Raw genomic sequence first — 21,877 nt, forward strand, 5'->3', positions numbered from 1 at the left:
CTTCTCCCTCTCACTTCATATAGCAGTGTTTCTCCATCCATTCCCGGAAGACCTTAGGGTGTGTGCAAATATTTGTTACAGCCCTGCACTAACACACCTCATTCATCTTATCCAGGGCAGTTGAATCAGATTACATGTTGAATCAGTGCAGGGTCGGAACAAACATGTGCACCCTTGGGAATAAACGGAGATCTTAAAGTATTGGAACATGCTCTCAGTCTGTCTCTCCTGGTGTTGCAGTCAGAGACGTACCAGGAGGACATCTATCCAATGACGGCAGGGACCGAGCCTGCCCTCTCAGCCAATGACTGGTTGAGTGGTATCAACCGAGGTACAGTGCATGCCACATGTATCTGTAGTCTGAATATTCAGTACACCTTATGATATAGTCCTAGTAGTGGGAGAGGAAATGTTTACATCAATATATAGTGTGTGTGTAGTGTACATAGCACATTTTCATGAAGTTCGTGTGTATGTGTGTGTGTGTGTGTGTGTGTGTGTGTGTGTGCGTGCGTGCGTGCGTGCGTGTGTGCGTGTGTGTGCGTGCGCGCGCGTGCGTGCGTGCGTGTGTGTGTGTGTGTGTGCAGACCCAGTGTTAATGTCCCTGAAGAAGGGCTATCAGAAGCCCAACCAGCTGGTGTTCAAGGCACCGGTGAAGGAAAAGAAAGGTGTGGTGGTCAACGGCATTGACCTGCTGGAAAACGTGCCACCCAGGACAGAGAACGAGGTGTGTTCATCAGATAACTGTGGATGGAGGTATGGGTGGGTGAATGGATAAATGAAAAGAAAAGGAAGAAGGTTAGTTGGTGGGTGGTGAGTGAGTGTATTAAACACTACTTGGAATGGGGTGCAAATGCTCAAATGAGCACAATTACAGACTATGGTCTATAGCCTGTTATCTTTGTGGACCTGATCCCTCAATTCTGTAGTTCCTGGGGATGTTCTACAGGACGCTATGTGACCCTGACCCCTCTATTCTGTAGTTCCTGGGGATGTTCTACAGGACGCTATGTGACCCTGACCCCTCTATTCTGTAGTTCCTGGGGATGTTCTACAGGACGCTATGTGACCCTGACCCCTCTATTCTGTAGTTCCTGGGGATGTTCTACAGGACGCTATGTGACCCTGATCCCTCTATTCTCTTGTTCCTGGGGATGTTCTTCAGGACGCTATATGACCCTGATCCCTCTGTTCTGTTCTGTAGCTACTGAGGATGTTCTTCAGGCAGCAGGAGGAGCTGAGAAAGCTGAAGGAGGAGCTGAACACCAAGGACGTTAAAATACGCCAGCTGGAGCTGGAACTCAACAACCTGAGGAACGTCAGCCCCGTTGGAAACAATGTCTGACCTCTGATCACCACCATGCCACGTCCAGCGTCTTCCCTCCCTTTCATCGTGTATCATTTGTACTTCCTGTTGCAATTGATAATGTAAATACTGATTATAACGTCTGTGTAACAATTTTTGTTATCGATATGTCATCATATTGACATCACTGTTAAATCCCTCAATTGATAACATAATAACCAACTGGTAATGTAATTTATTGTTATACTATTTTTTTTAAATTCTGTTCGATAGATGTATCCTGATATCCGGTTTGGTTTCATTATGATTAGATATTACATCATCACTCGCAATACACTCCTCCCCCCTATTGCAGAGCACCATCAGTGTATCCCAGGGGTCCTCACACCCCACCTGCCATGTCATGCCATGCCCCTCTGAGTCCACCTGGCAAAGCCTTTGTCATCACCCAGAAATGCCACCCCCAAATCCTCCAACCTCCACCCTGCCATCGCCAGAGACTAACCTGGGGAAAGAGATTGACTTCCCCCTTCTCCACCAATCCTCCCCCATGGTCTACCCACTGCAAACCAACTCACAGCAAAGCTGCAACATCTCAACCTCCCAGTGGAAGAGTCTTCTACTAGTTCCAACTACTGTGGATGATGAGTTTTACAGGGACATGAATGAAGATTAGTTTTACAGGGACATGAATGAGGATGATGAGTTTTACAGGGACATGAATGAAGATTAGTTTTACAGGGACATGAATGAAGATGATGAGTTTTACAGGGACATGAATGAAGATTAGTTTTACAGGGACATGAATGAAGATGATGAGTTTTACAGGGACATGAATGAAGATTAGTTTTACAGGGACATGAATGAAGATGATGAGTTTTACAGGGACATGAATGAAGATTAGTTTTACAGGGACATGAATGAAGATGATGAGTTTTACAGGGACATGAATGAAGATGATGAGTTTTACAGGGACATGAATGAAGATTAGTTTTACAGGGACATGAATGAAGATTAGTTTTACAGGGACATGAATGAGGATGATGAGTTTTACAGGGACATGGATGAAGATTAGTTTTACAGGGACATGAATGAGGATGATGAGTTTTACAGGGACATGAATGAGGTGTATTTCAAGACAGTTTTTTTTCTTCATCTCCTAAGAATGTGTTGTCTGTAAAAAGCTGCAGCTCTGGCTCAGCCTGGCACACAGCAACCCAGATGTAGTCTTAATGGGCAGTTTGTCTGTCGCCTCAGTCATTATCTTTAGGAGAAGTTTTGTTGGAAAATGTATTATTGTTACTATTTATTTGTTATATTTGATGTTTCTAGCTAACTCTTTATGCAGAAACATTCATCTCATGTCTTTGGGAGAAATCGTGGTCATGAAAATGATGGCTGACACACTTGTGGTTGAATTATGTTTTCACCCAAATGGTGGCAATTTGTCTGAGACCGTATATTCAAACAGATCCTGTATTCTCTTGATTGAATCGACACAATACTAAAATCTGGTCAATTGGAATATTAGTCAACATGAAATTAGGTTTTGTACGTAACAGTACATCAAACCTGAAATATATATACAATATTTGTCTTTATATCTTTCAGCTATGAATATTCTATTTCAGAAAGTACATTGTTAATCTGTGGTGTTCCACATGACCCATTCCTCTCAAGTTAAGACTCTCTGATATTTCCTGTAGTTCAGGTTACCTATACCTGTAGTTCAGGTTACTATACCTGTAGTTCAAGTTATTATACCTCTAGAGAGGAATCATTATATGTACCATTGTCATAATATTGTCATAATCAGTAACATACTCTGCAGGGGTTGACTGACTAAATTAATGAAACAGCGATATTACTTACACAAGGTAATTATTTACATCTTTACCCCTAACATATACCTTGTAAAGACCCCCCCGTCCCCGTCCCATCAAATGTTATACTGCAATCCTTATCCAATGAAGACACCTAGGAAACAAATGTAGGTAGAGTAGCGTGGTTACCAGGTGTTTCGTTTTGCTTTAGCCAACTCCTCAGGCATTCGTTGTCATGCCATGTGGACATGGGAGAAGTTGCCTTAAGCTCTTACAGGTGTGGGTGGCTAGCACCAGGCTATAGGCACAGCACCCGGTGGGCATCTAGACTGGCAACAGTGAAGGTGAACATGGTGGATAAGGTCAGGTCAGCCCGTAGAGAATGACAGAGGTCTCAAGTGGCCTAAAGGAGGGGATTCACAGTGTGTTGCTCTGGTGAACACACAGCAGTATGCAAGGTGAGTGAACAGCACTGCAGTATGCAAGGTGAGTGAACAGCGCTGCAGTATTGTTGGAATGGGAGGATAACAAACCATTTGGTGGAGATGATGATGATGATGATGGCCTGTAGGTGTGGTAAATATTGGTTGATAACCATCTAAATGCCTAGTTGTACTATGTGCTGATGAAACTGTGCAGAATGACAATTCTCTCAGAAAGACAGAACTGTGTACTGGGTCAGTTAGCCTACAGTACATCCTGTTTCAACTCATTGATCTACAAGTCCCAACAACTAATATCAATTTGTCAAGTTAATGCAATGAGTGGATAAACCAGATGATTCCCTTTCGGCCTGAACTACCTGGGTTCTCCACATGATGTCAGTAGCAGGCTGCAGTACGTTAGGAAGCAGGTACAAGGTAGCACAACCATCCGGGATGATCAAAAATGCTGTCAACTATCAGATGACTATGTAAGCAATTCAAAAAAGACCACAAACCACAACTTGTATAAAAAAAAATATTTATTGAAGTGAAAGGGAGGAAATCAAAAGTTTGTCTCATGGTAAGGAATTAGCTTTGATGACAGTGGGTTAAACATGTAAGGGGAACATGACTGAGGTAGGTCTATCTGACCATGAACTGCCCTATGGTTTAAGAAAAGAAAATGCAAAAGGTGTTTTCTTTGCACATTGCCCAGCGGTGTATTATATAGGTGGGGAACGAATATGGACTCGAAGAGTTGGACAGCAATAACAAATTTGGATTCAGTGAGTATTTCTGTGAATATAATTTGGTGAAAATGGAAATCGTGTACCAGATTCAATTAGCCTATTTTAGGGTACGGCTGCACAGATATTCAATATCTTACTACAGTTCATCGTTACAATTAATTAAGTGTAAATGTCTGCCATTATCAAAGAGTATTAGAAAAACAAAATAGATTTGGTCAGTATTTACAAATAACAGGTCATTTCTGAACTATCAAAGCTAGGGGTTAAGGAGAAGCATTGTGACAAAGGCAGACATTCTTTACTCTGCTTAAAAAGATGCCCTGTATACAGGCCATTCTATGAACGTTTAAACACCCTTTCCATGATGAAAACAGCACATACAATGATACACGGATGACACCACAAAACGCTTCATGTACACTGAAAGAAAAAGACAGCGAATAAGAAAAGGGTATAGGAAACTGTCATAGCTGAAATCCAGTAGTCGACTTTAAAATCTATTTCAGACATGCACTTCTAAAAGGTTTTTTGGTAAGTTTGTCTCTTTAAATACATAAATCATCATCAGAAATCTGTTTACACAGAAGGTATCAATATCACTGAGAAAACAAAACCTTTACAAAGGTTAGAGCTAATAATAATAATAATAATAATATTGGACTTTTAGGAAATGTTTTCTTCTGCCCTTCCAGTGGTTTGCAGGGGACAGATATGACTAGAATACAAGGAATCAAAAAAGGGTACAAAAACAAAATTATAAGAAAAAAAATAATCAAATGTCAACTTGTTTCCTTCCACCAACCCTTTACCTAGCTGGCCCATGACACTACCCATGCCTACTGCAATATATGACAACTGACAAATACAGAGGGTTAAAACAGTCTGATCAGAACATAGCTTGGTGGTGAGCACATCTTCAGTCATCTTCCTCCTCCTCTGCTTCCTCGTCTAGATCCCTTTTCCTCTTCAGACCTCGCTCCTCTTCTAGGAAAACAAGTCAATGGTCACAACAGGAAAGCATTCAGTTTGGTTATTAAGTAGACGTGTTATTTTTTTTTAAATCTGTCCCAATATCAAAGCTACACACGATACTGTGACCGTGTGCATTTGGTGACAGCAGTAAGATTCCACCACACTCACCTTCGTTATCCTCATCACTCTCCTTGCCGTCCAACTCCTCCTCTTCCTCCTAAGCGGAGACAAATGCAGATCAGAATCTCCCTTGTCATGTGCCCTGGGTCATATTCAAATAATGATGTCACAGTGCAGTGGTCGAGATGCACCTTCTGGTTAGTAAACATCAGCCCAGTTTGCATCACTAAAGTCATAAGATCATTTTGTGTGGCCCTTTATTCATTAAAAAAAAAAGTAAATCATTGAACTTATCATGCAGGCGTCAATCAAGATAAAAAGTATAATTGCAGCTCCATCCTCAAAGTCTCACCTCTCCACTTAGGTCCTCCTCTTCCTCACCTTCCTCATCGTCATCATCCTCCTCTTTTCTTGGTGGGGCATCTTCATCCTCATCCTCTTCCTCCTCCTCCTCGTCTACCTCTGCAGTTGAAAATAGAATTAGCCTATTAAGGTGATCAAAAAAATGCATAAGGGCCAATACAACGTTACAATAGTTATAATGCAACTCATTCACTGCAGCCACTAGGTATAATACCGTTGTTACAAAAGGAACCGTTGAACAACAACATGAACATAATTACCATTAGAAAAACACAAAAAGGTCATGTCAGAGCTCTATGGGTTCATATCCATCTGTCAAATCACAGCCCAATCAGAATATTATTTACCAACATTTTAAATAGTGTGGATCTTAAATCGTACCGTCACTGTCATCGTCATCATCCAGTCCCTCCACATAGGCCTCTGTGTCCGAATCCGGCGCCTCCTTGTCGTCTTTGTCATAGCCGTCGAGGTACGTCAACTGGGGGAGGAGCTTGAACACGTTGTCTCTGTAGTCGTTGAGGTTGGTCACCTCGCAGTTGAACAAGTCTAAGCTTTTGAGGGTCTCTAATTTTTTCTGTGAAAGAAGAGGAGTCTTGATGATGAAATATGAATATTTAGGCTTAGTTTGTTTTCTTTAATACTGACTACTCTAACTAGATTCAAATATACACTATGGAGGTTTAGTTGCTAATTGTTTACCTCAAAGCTTTACATATAAGTTATGGAGGTACATTTGATGAATTAGGTATTTTCTGGACAACGTTATGTCCATTTAGGGTTCCCTTTCAGACCCAATAGCACCTTGAGGCAAGAGTTCAGTATAGTATATATACACACAGAGCTACTACGTTGTCATGACACCCGCTGCATACCAGAGGTTCTATCGTGCTGAGGTCTTTCATTTTGTTGCCACTGAGGTTTAGGTGTGTGAGGTTTGGACATTTCTCCGCCAGTACGTCCAGCCCACCTGAGATCCTGTTGTCGCTGAGTTCAAGCTGAGGAGAAAATAATGCAACAACTGTATGAGCAGAGTAATCATAACAGAACATCCATAAAACAGATTTTCAAAAAGTGCTAATAGCATGGCAACAATAATAATTTTGTTATTTTTTTTTTAGAAAACCTACTTTTTTCAGCTTGTTCAGCTTCGGCAAGTTGGAGACCGACGTCAGCCCAACGTTGATTGTGCTTAGAAATTCCAACTCTTCAAATTCATCTGTGAGGCCCTCAATTTTGCCTTCGTTTGAGCGACAGTTATCAAGCACCAGTTCTTTCACCTGGAAAACAAGAGGAATAGGAAATGTAAAGTGATTTTTTACTCCAAATCTGTAACTACAGTATGTCTGTAGTTTGAGGGAGGGTGGTCCCAAAGCAACAGAGTCTGCATAAAGCTATATTTGACAGCAGAGGAGGCTGGTGGTAGGAGCTATAGGAGGACGGGCTCATTGGAATGGCCGGAACGGAACGCTATCAAACTCTGCTCCATTTATTCCAATCCAATGAGCCCGTCCTGCTATAGCTCTTCCTACCAGCCTCCTCTGGCACTGGTCTAGTGCAGAAAATGTTACATAACAGATGGTATGTGTTGCTTGAGCTTTAATGAATTGATAATTTATTAAACATCTGGGTGGTAGTTTCAGGTAACTTGTTTGTTCCACGGATCACTATTTGGTAAATACATGGAGGTGATTTCTCACAGGAACGTACATGTAGTAATGTAGTAATACACATTTAGATTGAACTCACTTTAAACATATCTGATTGATTTGATAGTACCCAGCTTGTACACTCCTCTGCAATTCACACATTTTGGGGACACAATGCAGACTAATGTTTTGCACAGGACTCACCCGGATTCTCATTAGTGTCCTAAAAGGACAATGACCAATATTCATATTTTAAAATTGGTGCCGCTGCTTGTATTCCATTGCCATAGTCCCACAAATTAACCCAACCAGCTCATAGGCAAAACACAGACACCTCTGGTATATTACATTTGCCATGAAAACAACTTCTGTTCACGGTTGAAATTAACATTATGCTGAGTGGACACCATTGGCATTATATTATACCCTGGATGAGACCATCTGTGCTGCTGGTGAGAGCCAAATCCGCAAATTATGCACGTACTACGCACGTAACAAATTCGACTAAATGGGGGGTAAACTACGCACAATGATCGACGTGTGGGTGTATTTGTCGATTTTCATTGCTCTAAAAGCGAAAACAACCTGCTACGAGTCGTGCAATGGGTCATCAAGCGAGTAGGAGGGGCTGCCGATTGGAAGTTGGCAGCAGGCGTAAGAAAACCAATCGTTACATTATGGCTTTACTCATAAAGAGTTGACGATTTGGATTGTAGCCTACTGCAATATGTTTAAAGGTATGCAGGAAAAAGTTGTTATCGTTCGTGTTAAATGAACGCACAGCAACGTACACGGTATCTTCAATAGAAACCGTTGCCTTTGTTTCTCGGTAAAATGGCGGCTTGTCCTAGATCTTGAAACTGGAGCACCGCAGCCCGAAATTGCCTGTCGGTTTTTATGTGCTTAGCTTGACAGAAAATTATTCTCTCTTGTTTGATACTGAAACCAGGGTCAAACTCATCGTTTTTCAAGTGAGAATCCAAGCATGCGAATAGCCTATGCAACCAAACGAGTTATAATGTAAAACATTGTAACATGCTTTTGGGATTCTTATTCGGCAATAGTCTGTCAATGCATGATATTCTCTGAATGTGCACCTTGTTTAGAATATGAGCCGAGATAGTGACACGTGATAACCTGCACTAAAATCCTAGGACGGACAAAACCTTTTCATTGCGGTTTTAAATTAGTTGTGTAGGCTATGTACTTAACGTTACTAAGACCTAGGCTGTTATAACAAATACAAAAAGTAGGCCTAGCCTACCATGCACGGTAAATATAGCCTTCCCAACGAACGATACACACGTCTATTTGACAGTCTAGGAATTAGCCTATCTTTGGATAAACAATCCGTAGGCAGACCAGATCGGTTACCAAACCATTTCCAATAGGTATAGCCTGTGCTGCGTAATAAGTTGTGAGCGAGCAATCGCCAGGGTACAAAAATCAAGGACATTGTGTAGCCTATGCATGCGCTAAAATAGTAACGTTAATTGTATGAGAACTGACAATGAATTAGCTGAAAAGAGGCTATGAATGCGCCTTGTTGATGGGAAGGAAAAGGGCGCGTTCAGGACTACAAAGTTACCATTAGGCAATATGGCTCACGCTTGCCTTTTAAATACAGATATGAAAATTAGGTGTATTGGTGCATTATCACCAACTGCACTTTCAGACATGCTTCCTTCTAGTCGTTTTAAGTTGGCTACGAAGTCTAGAGCGGCAATTACAGTGATAAATATCAGCAACAATGTAACACAAACTGCTCCGGTGAAGGCAACATTGCTAACTCACGAAAAAAACTTTGTAACCCTTTGCATATCACACCATCATTAAAACAATTGCAAACAATACCATCTCAACGTTAGCTTACATCAGATGGCGTGCGATTCCGCAATTCTAGATGAATTCTTTTCTTCATATCCATCTTGAGAAAACCAGTCCACCGATTTTATAAACAAAGTATACAGACGTAAAAGTATTTTTTTTACTGAAATTGCAACTACTACTCCTTGAACAGACTGCTGTTGTTCATTCAAACTTGATCTCCTCGGTAGGCGGGAATGTGAGTTGGGATTGTCGTCACCATTGACCAATTACAATCGCCAACAAAAAGGGGGACAGGATTTACAAAAGATCACCCACCAATAAAAGGCGATTATAAAATTGGGTGGGGTTTTCTACACAATGTTTGGTTGTATGTTCAGTATTTAAGTTGACATCCAAAGTATGTACACATCAACATTGAAATCTGTCCATCAGGATTTACTTAGCACACAACTAAATGATGAAATGTGGCTTAATAGTGAGGATCCTCCTTAGCAATTCATTTAGATATTGTCAAAATGTTGCCTTAATTTTGAAGTAGGTTATGGACACCTCCAATGATGGGCTAATTACGCACGCAGGTGCGGTGCTTAAAACCTTTCATTCGACGTTTTTGACATCTTCCTCATTTTATCATTGTGAGTTTCGGCGAGTCTGCTGCCAACATCATTTTGGCTTTGGGCCTTGGCCACAACATCATAATTATATAAGTACGCCGTTATGCACTAGACCCATGGAAAACTCAAAGCCCCGTTTCCCTACACAGGCTAATGAAGAACGAGCAGCATGCAACTGCGGCAACATCTGGTGACTTGTAAGCCTAGCCGTAGTGGTTTATGCATAGCCAAACTCCTGTTTTTTTTATATCCAAGAATGTGTGGAATGCAGGATTGTCGCCACAAATTTATTGACACACCGAAACCACTCACACATTACAAAGTGGTCGCATCAGAGACCCCCATTGCCGCCATTACATGTGCAGGGTTGAAACAATGGTCTCACCACACATCCCAACCAGCTACTGCAATTGTGTAGGTAGGCTACAATAGGCTACATTGACTTCCGCATCTCTTATGAACCAACAATCATGCATTGGTGATGGAGAAAAACAAGGTCACCTGACTTGGCTACGCCGGCGCCATCTTGCCAGCAAAATGCAATACAGTGAAATGTAATTTATTGATGATTAAAACGAACAAAAATCATTAACATTACCTATCATTGAGGTCAGTTCTGTATGGCGCTCCGACATTGCTTTAAAAAGCATGGAAAACGTAAAGCTTTGCGCGCTACTAATTGTTTTTTCTCAAATGCACCGACTTTGCTGGCTGAGAGAACACATTTGATGAGAATCTGTCGCTCATGTCATGTACATTTCAGGTAATTTCGTTCTCGACAGTCTTCTTCCACTTTCCTGGCCAGTTTCCGCACCGTGCCTGCAGGATCATTTGGAACCATTTTTGGGTATTGCTGTTTGTCGCATTTGCCAGCACCATATTTCCGCTGGGTGTGTCCCTCTGACTATATGCCCTTGTTCTGCCTTGAATGTGAGAAGAGAACTGCATACTGCGTGTTTCTTGTGCGCAGAGCAGTTTTCCACGTCGCTCGACCTTTCCCGCAACCATCTCTCCCTCCCTTGCTCTGAATCGAGCTCAAACTCAAACATTTCCGCTTGAGACTAGGGGAATAGGCAGGCACGTTTGTAGGAAAATATTATTATGAGGTAACTATCAGGTCAGGTTGCTCTGATGATGTGTACATTTGTAGCAACATCGTATTATTATCATGCCGTTTCATAGTAGCCCACTTTTGTAAATGCATTACAAAAAGCCTACTTGCCTATGAAGAGGAGTGGCCGGTTTTGGTTACACGAGGAATATGTTTCTTAATAGAGCTAAAACACCTATGTAGCTAAGGCTAAGCTGTACCCAAACATTTGAATTTCTAGGCTTCAATTACTAAACAGTATAACTCCAGTAGGCTACTTTGTAGGAATGACCTTGTTACTACTACACAGGTATACGACAATTGGAGGAAATGCAAAGTGCATTCACAGGCATACATAATGCAGCCTGAATGCTATCTTTAACGGCACTCTCTCATCTATTTTGGTTTGAACTGAAACAACGTTACAGGAGTAGCCCCCTGGCACAATATGAATACAGGTTGAATGGTGGCCTAGAGTTAACAAATAAACATTTACGAGTACTACGTGTGTATGAATAAAATATGCCACTTCCCAAATGTAATGTTTTAATTCCAAAGGCCCAGATGCATTGCAGTCCTTCCTACCTAACAGGTAATATAACTGAGTGTGATGTGGTCGTTTTGATTCAAGTTGATTCAGGATCTACACAGTTTTGTAGCCTATAGGCCTATGCTAAGAGTTTGGGATATTTCGTTTTTTTACATAGGCCTAGTTGTCATGTTGCAACTAGCTTGACTAGATAGCATTTGCTTAGGCTGTTCAGTCACAGCTCCACACCATTGCCATCTAGTGGTGGATACAGTGCCTTGCCTACTTTATTTCTATGTAGCAGACAGGCAGCATTACGTAATTATTATATATCAGCAGGGTATGATATTTCTTATATAAGAGCTGGAAACACCAGAAGGAAATGTGCCAGCCCAGTATGGCTGCAAGAGCACACCTTTAAATTGTTGTGGGTAACATAGCAATTATTGGAGGATGATGCAGCCATGTGTCAGTTAAGAACAAATTCTTATTTACAATGACGGCCTACCACGGCCATACCCAGACGATGCTGGGCCAATTGTGGGCTGCCCTATGGGACTTCCAATCACAGCCGGTTGTGATACAGCCTGGAATCGAAGCAGGGTCTGTAGTGACGCCTCTAGCACTGAGATGCAGTGCCATGGACCGTTGAACCAGGGTCTGTAGTGACGCCTCTAGCACTGAGATGCAGTGGTGCCTTAGACCATTGAACCAGGGTCTGTAGTGACGCTTCTAGCACTGAGATGCAGTGGTGCCTTAGACCACTGCGCCACCCGGGAGCCTCTCTTCTGGTAAAACTTATTTTACTACAACAGTATACTTTGTCAGGCCTCAATATGTTCAGAACTATTCTCTACCCTAAGGTTTTAAAGTTGACCTGCTGGCTTAAAAAAATACTTTAACTCTAAAGTGGAAAATGTTTAATCCAGAAATCAGAGACATTTCACACATAAGGTCTAAAAAGTAACAATCTTTCACTTTGAAAGTATTTTCAACCTTGAAAGTATGTTGTCCTTTTTTATGCACTAGACCAGTGGTTCCTGACATTCTGCTCTGCCTGGAGTACCCCTGAAGTACCCTTTCATGTGCATTTTACCAGTAAGCCTATGGTCTCATGAGTCTTCTCAAGTACAGGTACCCCCAGGGGTCCTAGTAGCCTTGTTTGAGAACCACTGCACTATACCATATGTAGGTAGTATTTATATCCACTAGATGGTACCTTAGGGTAGAGAATAGTTTTGAACATAATGAGACCTGACAAAGTATAATGTTGTAGTAAAATAATTTTACCAGCAGAGGGGGGTGTTGATGAGGAAACAAGATTATGGTGAAGTGTCCTTATAAACATAGAGGGAACACATACCCCAAAACATTTGTGAGGAGCTGACCAACGGAAACAAAGTCACACACTATGTATAGTCTACTATCAAACATGTAATGTTGGTAACCAGGGAAAGTGTTCTGCAAATTATTATTCATTCAGTACATTTAGAAATGTCCAAATGAATGACATAGTGTAAGATGATCAATTCTATAAATATTGGATCCTATGTCAGAAGATAAAGTTTCTAATTTTGAGGCATAACACTGATGTCACTTCCTTGTATATTTTGATAGTTATAACCTAAAGCTTGGGGTATCAGTGGACTGTTCCTCATACCAACGTGGGATCCAGAGTTTGACTAAATGGCACAAAGATAATCTGCGGTTGCCGGTTTGAATCCCCAAGCTGATGGGGGAATCTGGAGGGTCCTTCAAAATCCCATGAGCTAACTACCGCCATTGTGCCATTTAACCCCAAAACTGGTCCAGTCTGTCCCTTGTTCTGACCCCTACTTCTCTATGTGTATATACAGTACTGCATGTGTATGCCCACCTGGGAGAAGGGGATATACAATAGATATTTCTGTTGCAAAATGGACTTATAAAGTTCTCTTATAAGAGGAAAATTCTCTCTGTCCACCACATGTATGGTAGCCTATATTTGAAGACAACAAATCTTCTGACCCCTATTTTGCTAAATAATTAGCTGAGGATCCTCTTCTGCTAAATTCAAGTGATGTGCATATCTGAGAACAATGGTAGGAGCCAGGAGAAGGTTCTACGGTTCACGGGGTAACTCAAGTTGCTCTACATTCATTATTCATATTAATTGATTCTGGCAGTTTTGAGGACAGCGCCTTGTAATGCAACACCCATGGAGGACAGGGATGAGAAATGCACACTAATTTCCTTTGACATGCATACTAAAGAGCCCATTTAATAGTCACACGACGAACTGGCACACATGACCCTAGTGAAAGGAAATGTACATCTTATAGTACAATGGTTATAAACCCACTACCCCAGTGAATGTTGTCCAGTTCTCTTGTTTTTGTTTAAGTTTATACATCTCCCTATCACGGCTCAGGAGAAGACCCAGATGCAGACCGTTTCAAAGTAACAACAACAGTTTATTACACAAACGGGGGCAGGCCAACGGCAGGCAGAGGTCAGTAAATCCAGAACAGAGTCCGAAAGGTACAGAACGGCAGGCAGGATGGTCAAAAACTGGGAAAGCTGGAAAACGAACTAGTACAAGACAGACACATGGAAAACTCACTGGTCGGCTTGACAAAACAAAACAAACTGGCGACAGACAGAGAACACAGGTATAAATACATTGGGGATAATGGGGAAGATGGGCGACACCTGGAGGGGGGAGGAGACAAGCACAAATACAGGTGATACAGATCAGGGTGTGACACCCAAAGCAGCTGCAATTAGGTTTAGTAAATCATTATTTTGAAAGCATCATTATTCAAAACCATTGATTATAATCTATTGTATGTTACCAAGGTGTCACATCCTGATCTGCTTCACCTGTCTTTGTGCTGGTCTCCACCCCCTCCAGGTGTTGCCCATCTTCCCAATTATCCCCAGTGTATTTATACCTGTGTTCTCAGTCTGTTGCCATTTCGTCTTGTCAAGCCTATCTGCGTGTTTTTCCCCTGTGCTCTTGATTTTTCTGGTCTCTGTTTTCTAGCCCTCCCGGTTCTGACCTGTTCTGCCTGCCCTGACACTGAGCCTGCCCGGCTGCCCTGACACTGAGCCTGCCCAACTGCCCTGACACTGAGCCTGCCCGGCTGCACTGACACTGAGCCTGCCCGGCTGCCCTGACACTGAGCCTGCCCGGCTGGCTGCCCTGACACTGAGCCTGCCCGGCTGCCCTGACACTGAGTCCGCCTGTCTGACCATTCAGCCTGTCCGACCATTCACCCTGCCCAACCCCCTGCACACAGGCACCACAACCCACATTCTCAATCAAACTATAGCCCAAGTTTCAATCAAACTATAGCCCAAGTCTCAATCAAACTATAGCCCAAGTCTCAATCAAACTATAGCCCAAGTCTCAATCAAACTATAGCCCAAGTCTCAATCAAACTATAGCCCAAGTCTCAATCAAACTATAGCCCAAGTCTCAATCAAACTATAGCCCAAGTCTTAATCAAACTATAGCCCAAGTCTCAATCAAACTATAGCCCAAGTCTCAATCAAACTATAGCCCAAGTTTCAATCAAACTATAGCCCAAGTCTTAATCAAACTATAGCCCAAGTTTCAATCAAACTATAGCCCAAGTCTCAATCAAACTATAGCCCAAGTTTCAATCAAACTATAGCCCAAGTCTCAATCAAACTATAGCCCAAGTTGAATTGGAGGTGCCACTCAGAAGATGTTTCATTTCTGGTTGAGTGAGGTATTTTTTTGATCGGGAAAGCAACTCTTGTTGGAGAAAGAGAGAGAGAGGAAAGAAACTGTTGAGAGATTGAAAGTTGAAGAGGGGACTGTCAGAGAGCAACAGTGATTGTAGGAGAGGTGTGTATAGAGGTAGTAGATAACAGTGATTGTAGGAGAGGTGTGTATAGAGGTAGTAGATAACAGTGATTGTAGGAGAGGTGTGTATAGAGGTAGTAGATAACAGTGATTGTAGGAGGTGTGTATAGAGGTAGTAGATAACAGTGATTGTAGGAGAGGTGTGTATAGAGGTAGTAGATAACAGTGATTGTAGGAGGTGTGTATAGAGGTAGTAGATAACAGTGATTGTAGGAGAGGTGTGTATAGAGGTAGTAGATAACAGTGATTGTAGGAGAGGTGTGTATAGAGGTAGTAGATAACAATGATTGTAGGAGAGGTGTGTATAGAGGTAGTAGATAACAGTGATTGTAGGAGGTGTGTATAGAGGTAGTAGAGAACAGTGATTGTAGGAGAGGTGTGTATAGAGGTAGTAGATAACAGTGATTGTAGGAGAGGTGTGTATAGAGGTAGTAGATAACAGTGATTGTAGGAGAGGTATGTATAGAGGGAGTAGATAACAGTGATTGTAGGAGAGGTGTGTATAGAGGTAGTAGAGAACAGTGATTGTAGGAGAGGTGTGTATAGAGGTAGTAGATAACAGTGATTGTAGGATAGGTGTGTATAGAGGTAGTAGATAACAGTGATTGTAGGAGAGGTGTGTATAGAGGTAGTATAGACTCTCTACTACTGCTACTCTGCTGTATTAGCCTTGACCTTTCTCTCTTGAGTTTTAGCAGGAAAAAACAGGTGGCTAGATGGATTTGTTTTTAAGGAGAGGCAAAGAAAGTCTAACATGTTGTATATGGAGATTTACTCATTCCAACTCAGCCATCTAACATGTTGTATATAGAGATGTACCCTGTCTCTCTCTGCCTCTCTCTCACTGTCTCTCCCTGTCTGTCTTCGCTCTGCGTCTCTCTGTCTCTGTCTGTCTCTCTGCTTCTTTCCGTCTCTCGCTGTCTCTGTCTCTCTGCTTCTCTCTGTCTCTCGCTCTCTCTGCCTCTCACTCTCTCTGTCTCCCTCTCTCCCTGTCTCTTGCTCTCTCGGTCTCTCTCTCTGCCTATCTCCCTGTCTCTCGCTCTCTCTCTCTCTCTCTCTGTCTCTCTCTCTCTGCCAAGCTGTGCTTTTTTGTCTTGCTCACTGTCTTATCCCATCCTTCCCTGACACTCAGTCTCCTGAATACTCTTCAGAGTATGACGGTTGGAACATTAGTTGTGCTGTTGTTATTGAAGGGCTTCTCCTGGTTAAGATGTTTTTTGACCTGCTCTCATATAAATACGGGCTTCTGGTGCAGAACTGTTTACGTTATATATAGGTGTTTTAGGATGTTGACTCCCCAAAGCTGATTATTCTTTAAAATAATTCCAGAAGCAGGTTAAGCATAGTCTTGGACTATGAAGCACTTTAAATGGAGAATCTCCATTGAACATGCCTTCTAGTCTAGGACTGAGATGAATCTGTGTCCAGGAAACCAGCCCATGATGTGATTCCCACTGTTCAAGATAATCCCCAACCATGTGGCCCTCAGCATCCCTTCACCCCTCCGTAAATGACTGCACAGACCCACCCATCAAGGGTTCATCCTATTCACACTGAGCTCTATCCAGAACAGTGGACCAACTCCCTGGGACTAATGTTGAACATTCATTAACCTTCCTGAGATCCTCTATATCAAGCTTAGCTGGCTGCTCAGCTGTCTGCCAAAAACACACACACACACACCCTGCCCTGTAGCTAATCATATTTTGTTAGAGCGGAGGAGGAATAAATAATGACATATTTACTGCTCACCGATCTGCAGTGGTTTCGATCACTAAGTGGACCGTCTTCATGTTAACCACAGGGTTGAGTGGCGTAGTCACAATCGACATCTGCACAGGGCCGGAACCAAATCCCTGCAGCAAGCTACCACTATCTAGCCTTGTCCCAGGTCTGTTTGTTCGGTAGAGCCAACTCCTATGGTCGTTTCGCGCGTTTGGCATGGCATGATAATGTTGGCAGGACAGCACCAATAGATCTGGGTTCAGGCTCGGTCCGCCATCATCACACGGCATCAAAAGACTGGGTGAATATCCTACAGCTATAATGTGAAGAATGATAGGCCCTTTCTCTAACTGCTGTCAAAGTCTTGGATACTATTCCATCGTTGAATGTGTACTATCGATGCATAATGGGGGTGTCAAATGATACCCAATACAAATATGACTTATGGAACATTTGCACACGTTCTCTTTCAGTTTTACACCATGGCTCTGTCTCAGCCCCACAGTAGCTGTACCACTCTGCACAATCATGATGGCATGATTCCCTTTTATAAGCAGCCTGGTTCACGAGGTGGAGGGGGGGGGGGGGTCCTCTGAAGTTACAGCCATGGAAGCCTCAAATCTTCAACTTCATGAAAGAAAGAGGCCTGCTCCTCTCACCGCTTTAGGTGTGAAAGAGGCCTGCTCCTCTCACCGCTTTAGGTGTGAAAGAGGCCTGCTCCTCTCACCGCTTTAGGTGTGAAAGAGGCCTGCTCCTCTCACCGCTTTAGGTGTGAAAGAGGCCTGCTCCTCTCACCGCTTTAGGTGTGAAAGAGGCCTGCTCCTCTCACCTCTTTTGGTGTGAAAGAGGCCTGCTCCTCTCACCTCTTTTGGTGTGAAAGAGGCCTGCTCCTCTCACCGCTTTAGGTGTGAAAGAGGCCTGCTCCTCTCACCGCTTTAGGTGTGAAAGAGGCCTGCTCCTCTCACCGCTTTAGGTGTGAAAGAGGCCTGCTCCTCTCACCGCTTTAGGTGTGAAAGAGGCCTGCTCCTCTCACCGCTCTAGGTGTGAAAGAGGCCTGCTCCTCTCACCGCTTTAGGTGTGAAAGAGGCCTACTCACCTCTTTTGGTGTGACCATTTCCCCAAACCTTCCCTTTAATATTTTAATCAATATAATGATAGGAATGAGGGCCAGGCGTGTAAACACCATTAAAATTCTCTGGTATTAAATAGGGGCTTTCCTGATTTGCATGGCTTCTCCCTGTGTCATATTTTCACTGACAGACTTAATTTGCATAATTTCAATTATCTTCTATTAAAAGGAGCCGAACTTTGCCAAACCACAATAACCTTCTCTCTTTAATTCATTAATTAATTCCCCCACACTCTAAAAAAGAGACGTACCACTCTCAATCTGTGTTGGCGTAATGTACAGTGCATTCGGAAAGTATTCAGATAGCTTCACTTTTTTCCACATTTTGTTACGTCACAGCCTTATTCTAAAATTGATAAAATCGTTTTTTCCCCATCATCAACCTACACATAATACCCCATAATGTAACGGTCTGAGTGAAGTGGGTGAGGAGTCAGGCGCAGGAAGCAGAGAGTTCAGGGGAGTGCTATTTTAATGCACTGAATAAACGCTGAACATAAGCCAACCCTCACAAAAACACAGGGCGTACTGAACAAACAAATGCCCCAAACAGGGGGACTTAAACTGTCCAGGGAAAAACCCACAAAATGGGAAACCACAAAACCCAATAGACGTGCACACAAGTACACCAAACAGACGATCACAATAATTAATCCCGCACAAGGAACCCTGCGGGCCGGCTGACTAATAAAGCCTACTACCTAACTCAAAACAGGTGCACACAATCAACACATAAGGAGGGGGAGGAAATAATCAGTAGCAGCTAGTAGGCCGGCGACGACGACCGCCGAGCGCCACCCGAACGGGAAGGGGAGTGTCCTTCGGTCGGAGTCGTGACAGTACCCCCCCCTTGACGCGTGGCTCCCGCAGCGCGCCGACACCGGCCTCGAGGTCGACCCGGAGGACGAGGTGCAGGGCGATCCGGATGGAGGCGATGGAAATCCCTCAACATTGACGGATCCAAAATGTCCCTGGTGGGTACCCAGCACCTCTCCTCCGGACCGTACCCCTCCCAGTCCACGAGGTACTGCAGGCCCCTCACCCGGTCGTCTCGAGTCCAGAATGGCCCGTATCGTATACGCCGGGGACCCCTCGATGTCCAGAGGGGGAGGAGGGACCTCCAGCACCTCACCATCCTGTAGGGGACCAGCTACCACCGGCCTGAGGAGAGACACATGAAACGAGGGGTTAATACGATAATAGGAAGGGAGTTGTAATCGATAACACACCTCGTTTATTCTCCTCAGGACTTTGAACGGCCCTACACACTGCGGCCCAAGCTTCCGGCAGGGCACGCGGAGGGGTAGGTTTCGGGTCGAGAGCCAGACCCTGTCCCCTGGTACAAACACGGGGGCCTCACTGCGGTGGCGGTCAGCACTCCTTTTCTGCCGTCCACTAGCCTGTTGAAGGGATTCCTGGACGGCCCTCCAGGTTTCTTTGGAGCGCTGCACCCATTCCTCCACCGCAGGAGCCTCGGTCTGGCTCGGATGCCACGGTGCCAGGACCGGCTGGTACCCCAACACACACTGAAAGGGGGACACATTAGTAGAGGAGTGGCGTAATGAGTTCTGGGCCATTTCCGCCCAGGGGATGTATCTCGCCCACTCCCCTGGCCGGTCCTGGCAGTACGACCGCAGAAACCTACCCACCTCCTGGTTTACTCTCTCCACCTGCCCATTACTTTCAGGGTGATAACCGGAGGTCAGGCTGACCGAGATCCCCAGACGCTCCATGAACGCCCTCCATACTCGGGACGTGAACTGGGGACCCCGATCAGAAACGATGTCCTCCGGCACCCCGTAGTGCCGGAAGACATGGGTGAATAATGCCTCCGCAGTCTGTAGGGCTGTTGGGATACCGGGCAACGGGAGGAGATGGCAGGACTTAGAGAACCGATCCACAATCACCAGAACCGTGGTGTTGCCCTGAGACAGGGGAAGGTCGGTCAGGAAATCTACGGATAGATGTGACCATGGCCGTTGTGGAACGGGGAGGGGTTGTAACTTCCCTCTAGGAAGGTGCCTAGGAGCCTTACTCTGGGCGCATACCGAACAGGAGGAGACATAAACCTTAACGTCCCTAGCCAAGGTAGGCCACCAATACCTCCCCCGAAGGCTCCCTACTGTCCTCCTCACCCCAGGGTGACCCGAGGAGGGTAGGACGTGAGCCCACCGAATCAGTTGGTCCCGAACACCAAGCGGCACGTACCTCCGCCCCGCCGGACACTGAGGAGGCGCTGGTTCAGCCCGTAACGCCCGCTCGATGTCCGAGTCCACCTCCCACACCACCGGTGCCATCAGCTTTGAGGCCGGAAGGATGGGAGTAGGTTCGGTGGACCTATCCTCCGTGTCGTAAAAGCGGGACAGTGCGTCCGCCTTCACGTTCTGGGAGCCTGGTCTATATGATAAAGTGAACCGGAATCGGGTGAAGAACATGGCCCACCTTGCCTGCCGCGGGTTCAGTCTCCTAGCTGCCTGAATATACTTCAGATTTTGGTGGTCGGTCCAGATGAGAAAGGGGTGCTTAGCCCCCTCAAGCCAGTGTCTCCACACCTTCAGAGCCCTGACCACCGCTAACAACTCCCGGTCCCCCACATCATAGTTACGCTCCGCTGGGCTGAGCTTACTCGAGAAGAAAGCGCAGGGGCGGAGTTTTGGTGGCGTACCCGAGCGCTGTGATAGCACGGCACCCACCCCAGCCTCGGACGCGTCCACCTCCACTATGAATGCTAGAGAGGGGTCCGGATGCGCCAACACGGGTGCATCCGTGAACAGCACCTTCAACCTGTTGAAAGCTCTGTCCGCCTCTCCCGACTCCAGCACCCTCCGTCTTACGCTTCCAAGGGTCTATGATGGAGCGGCAGCAGGGTGCCAGAGTCGGGAGATGGGGAGTCCTGAGGAGGGGGGGCCGAAGGTGGAGAGAGGGGGGCCGAAGGTGGAGAGAGGAGACCGCTTCTCTCCCATCGGTCCATTCTCTCCATCACCAGATCCATCGCCGTTCCGATCCGATGGAGAACGGTGGTGTGATGTAGAACCCTCTCTTCCATCGATGGGAGGGGAGTGGCTGTTGCTCCTGCTGACTCCATTCCAGGCGGTGCGGGATTCTGTAACGGTCTGAGTGAAGTGGGTGAGGAGTCAGGCGCAGGAAGCAGAGAGTTCAGGGGAGTGCTATTTTAATGCACTGAATAAACGCTGAACATAAGCCAACCCTCACAAAAACACAGGGCGTACTGAACAAACAAATGCCCCAAACAGGGGGACTTAAACTGTCCAGGGAAAAACCCACAAAATGGGAAACCACAAAACCCAATAGACGTGCACACAAGTACACCAAACAGACGATCACAATAATTAATCCCGCACAAGGAACCCTGCGGGCCGGCTGACTAATAAAGCCTACTACCTAACTCAAAACAGGTGCACACAATCAACACATAAGGAGGGGGAGGAAATAATCAGTAGCAGCTAGTAGGCCGGCGACGACGACCGCCGAGCGCCACCCGAACGGGAAGGGGAGTGTCCTTCGGTCGGAGTCGTGACAGTACCCCCCCCTTGACGCGTGGCTCCCGCAGCGCGCCGACACCGGCCTCGAGGTCGACCCGGAGGACGAGGTGCAGGGCGATCCGGATGGAGGCGATGGAAATCCCTCAACATTGACGGATCCAAAATGTCCCTGGTGG

The 21,877-nt window shown here is 44.8% G+C and overlaps 2 protein-coding genes across 8 annotated transcripts in view; one reads left to right on the forward strand and one right to left on the reverse strand.

The window, feature by feature from the left end:
* coro2ba (coronin 2Ba) overlaps positions 1-1,581 on the forward strand; it is an 81,554-nt gene extending 79,973 nt beyond the window's left edge. For both annotated transcript variants that reach the window (XM_090223059.1, XM_090223060.1), the window contains exons 10-12: positions 241-331; positions 588-727; positions 1,205-1,581. In XM_090223059.1, coding sequence (XP_090079185.1) covers positions 241-331; positions 588-727; positions 1,205-1,345 — 372 coding nt within the window. In that variant the 3' untranslated portion in view covers positions 1,346-1,581. The remainder of the gene's footprint in view (positions 1-240; positions 332-587; positions 728-1,204) is intronic.
* Positions 1,582-4,075: 2,494 nt separating this feature from the next.
* On the reverse strand, positions 4,076-11,065 carry anp32a (acidic nuclear phosphoprotein 32 family member A). 6 transcript variants are annotated; one of them, XM_090223063.1, is made up of 7 exons: positions 10,450-11,065; positions 6,889-7,038; positions 6,634-6,756; positions 6,140-6,335; positions 5,748-5,857; positions 5,444-5,492; positions 4,076-5,287 (listed from the first exon to the last, which is right to left on the reverse strand). In XM_090223063.1, the coding sequence occupies exons 3-7, from the start codon at positions 6,661-6,663 to the stop codon at positions 5,220-5,222; spliced, it is 453 nt and encodes a 150-aa protein (XP_090079189.1). In that variant the 5' UTR covers positions 6,664-6,756; positions 6,889-7,038; positions 10,450-11,065; the 3' UTR covers positions 4,076-5,219. The 6 variants fall into 6 exon arrangements, with proteins under 6 accessions (XP_090079189.1, XP_090079190.1, XP_036837292.2 ...); XM_090223064.1 differs by having other exon boundaries at positions 4,076-5,284; positions 10,450-10,966; XM_036981397.2 differs by having other exon boundaries at positions 4,076-5,284; positions 9,281-10,802.
* Between the last annotated feature and the right edge of the window lie 10,812 nt (positions 11,066-21,877).

The sequence above is a fragment of the Oncorhynchus mykiss genome, chromosome 26 (assembly GCF_057628025.1).
Source record: "Oncorhynchus mykiss isolate SJ-2025 chromosome 26, ASM5762802v1, whole genome shotgun sequence".
NCBI lineage: Eukaryota > Metazoa > Chordata > Actinopteri > Salmoniformes > Salmonidae > Oncorhynchus > Oncorhynchus mykiss.

What these genes read in the sequence shown, in the direction of transcription:
- anp32a (XM_036981395.2), bottom strand. Translation starts at nt 9,334, where the DNA reads ATGGATATGAAGAAAAGAATTCATCTAGAATTGCGGAATCGCACGCCA. An exon ending in GGAATCGCACGCCATCTGAT is followed by an intron (nt 7,039 to 9,280) that starts GTAAGCTAACGT and finishes CTTGTTTTCCAG; the next exon opens with GTGAAAGAACTGGTGCTTGA. An exon ending in AGGAGGACCTAAGTGGAGAG is followed by an intron (nt 5,493 to 5,747) that starts GTGAGACTTTGA and finishes GTCTCCGCTTAG; the next exon opens with GAGGAAGAGGAGGAGTTGGA.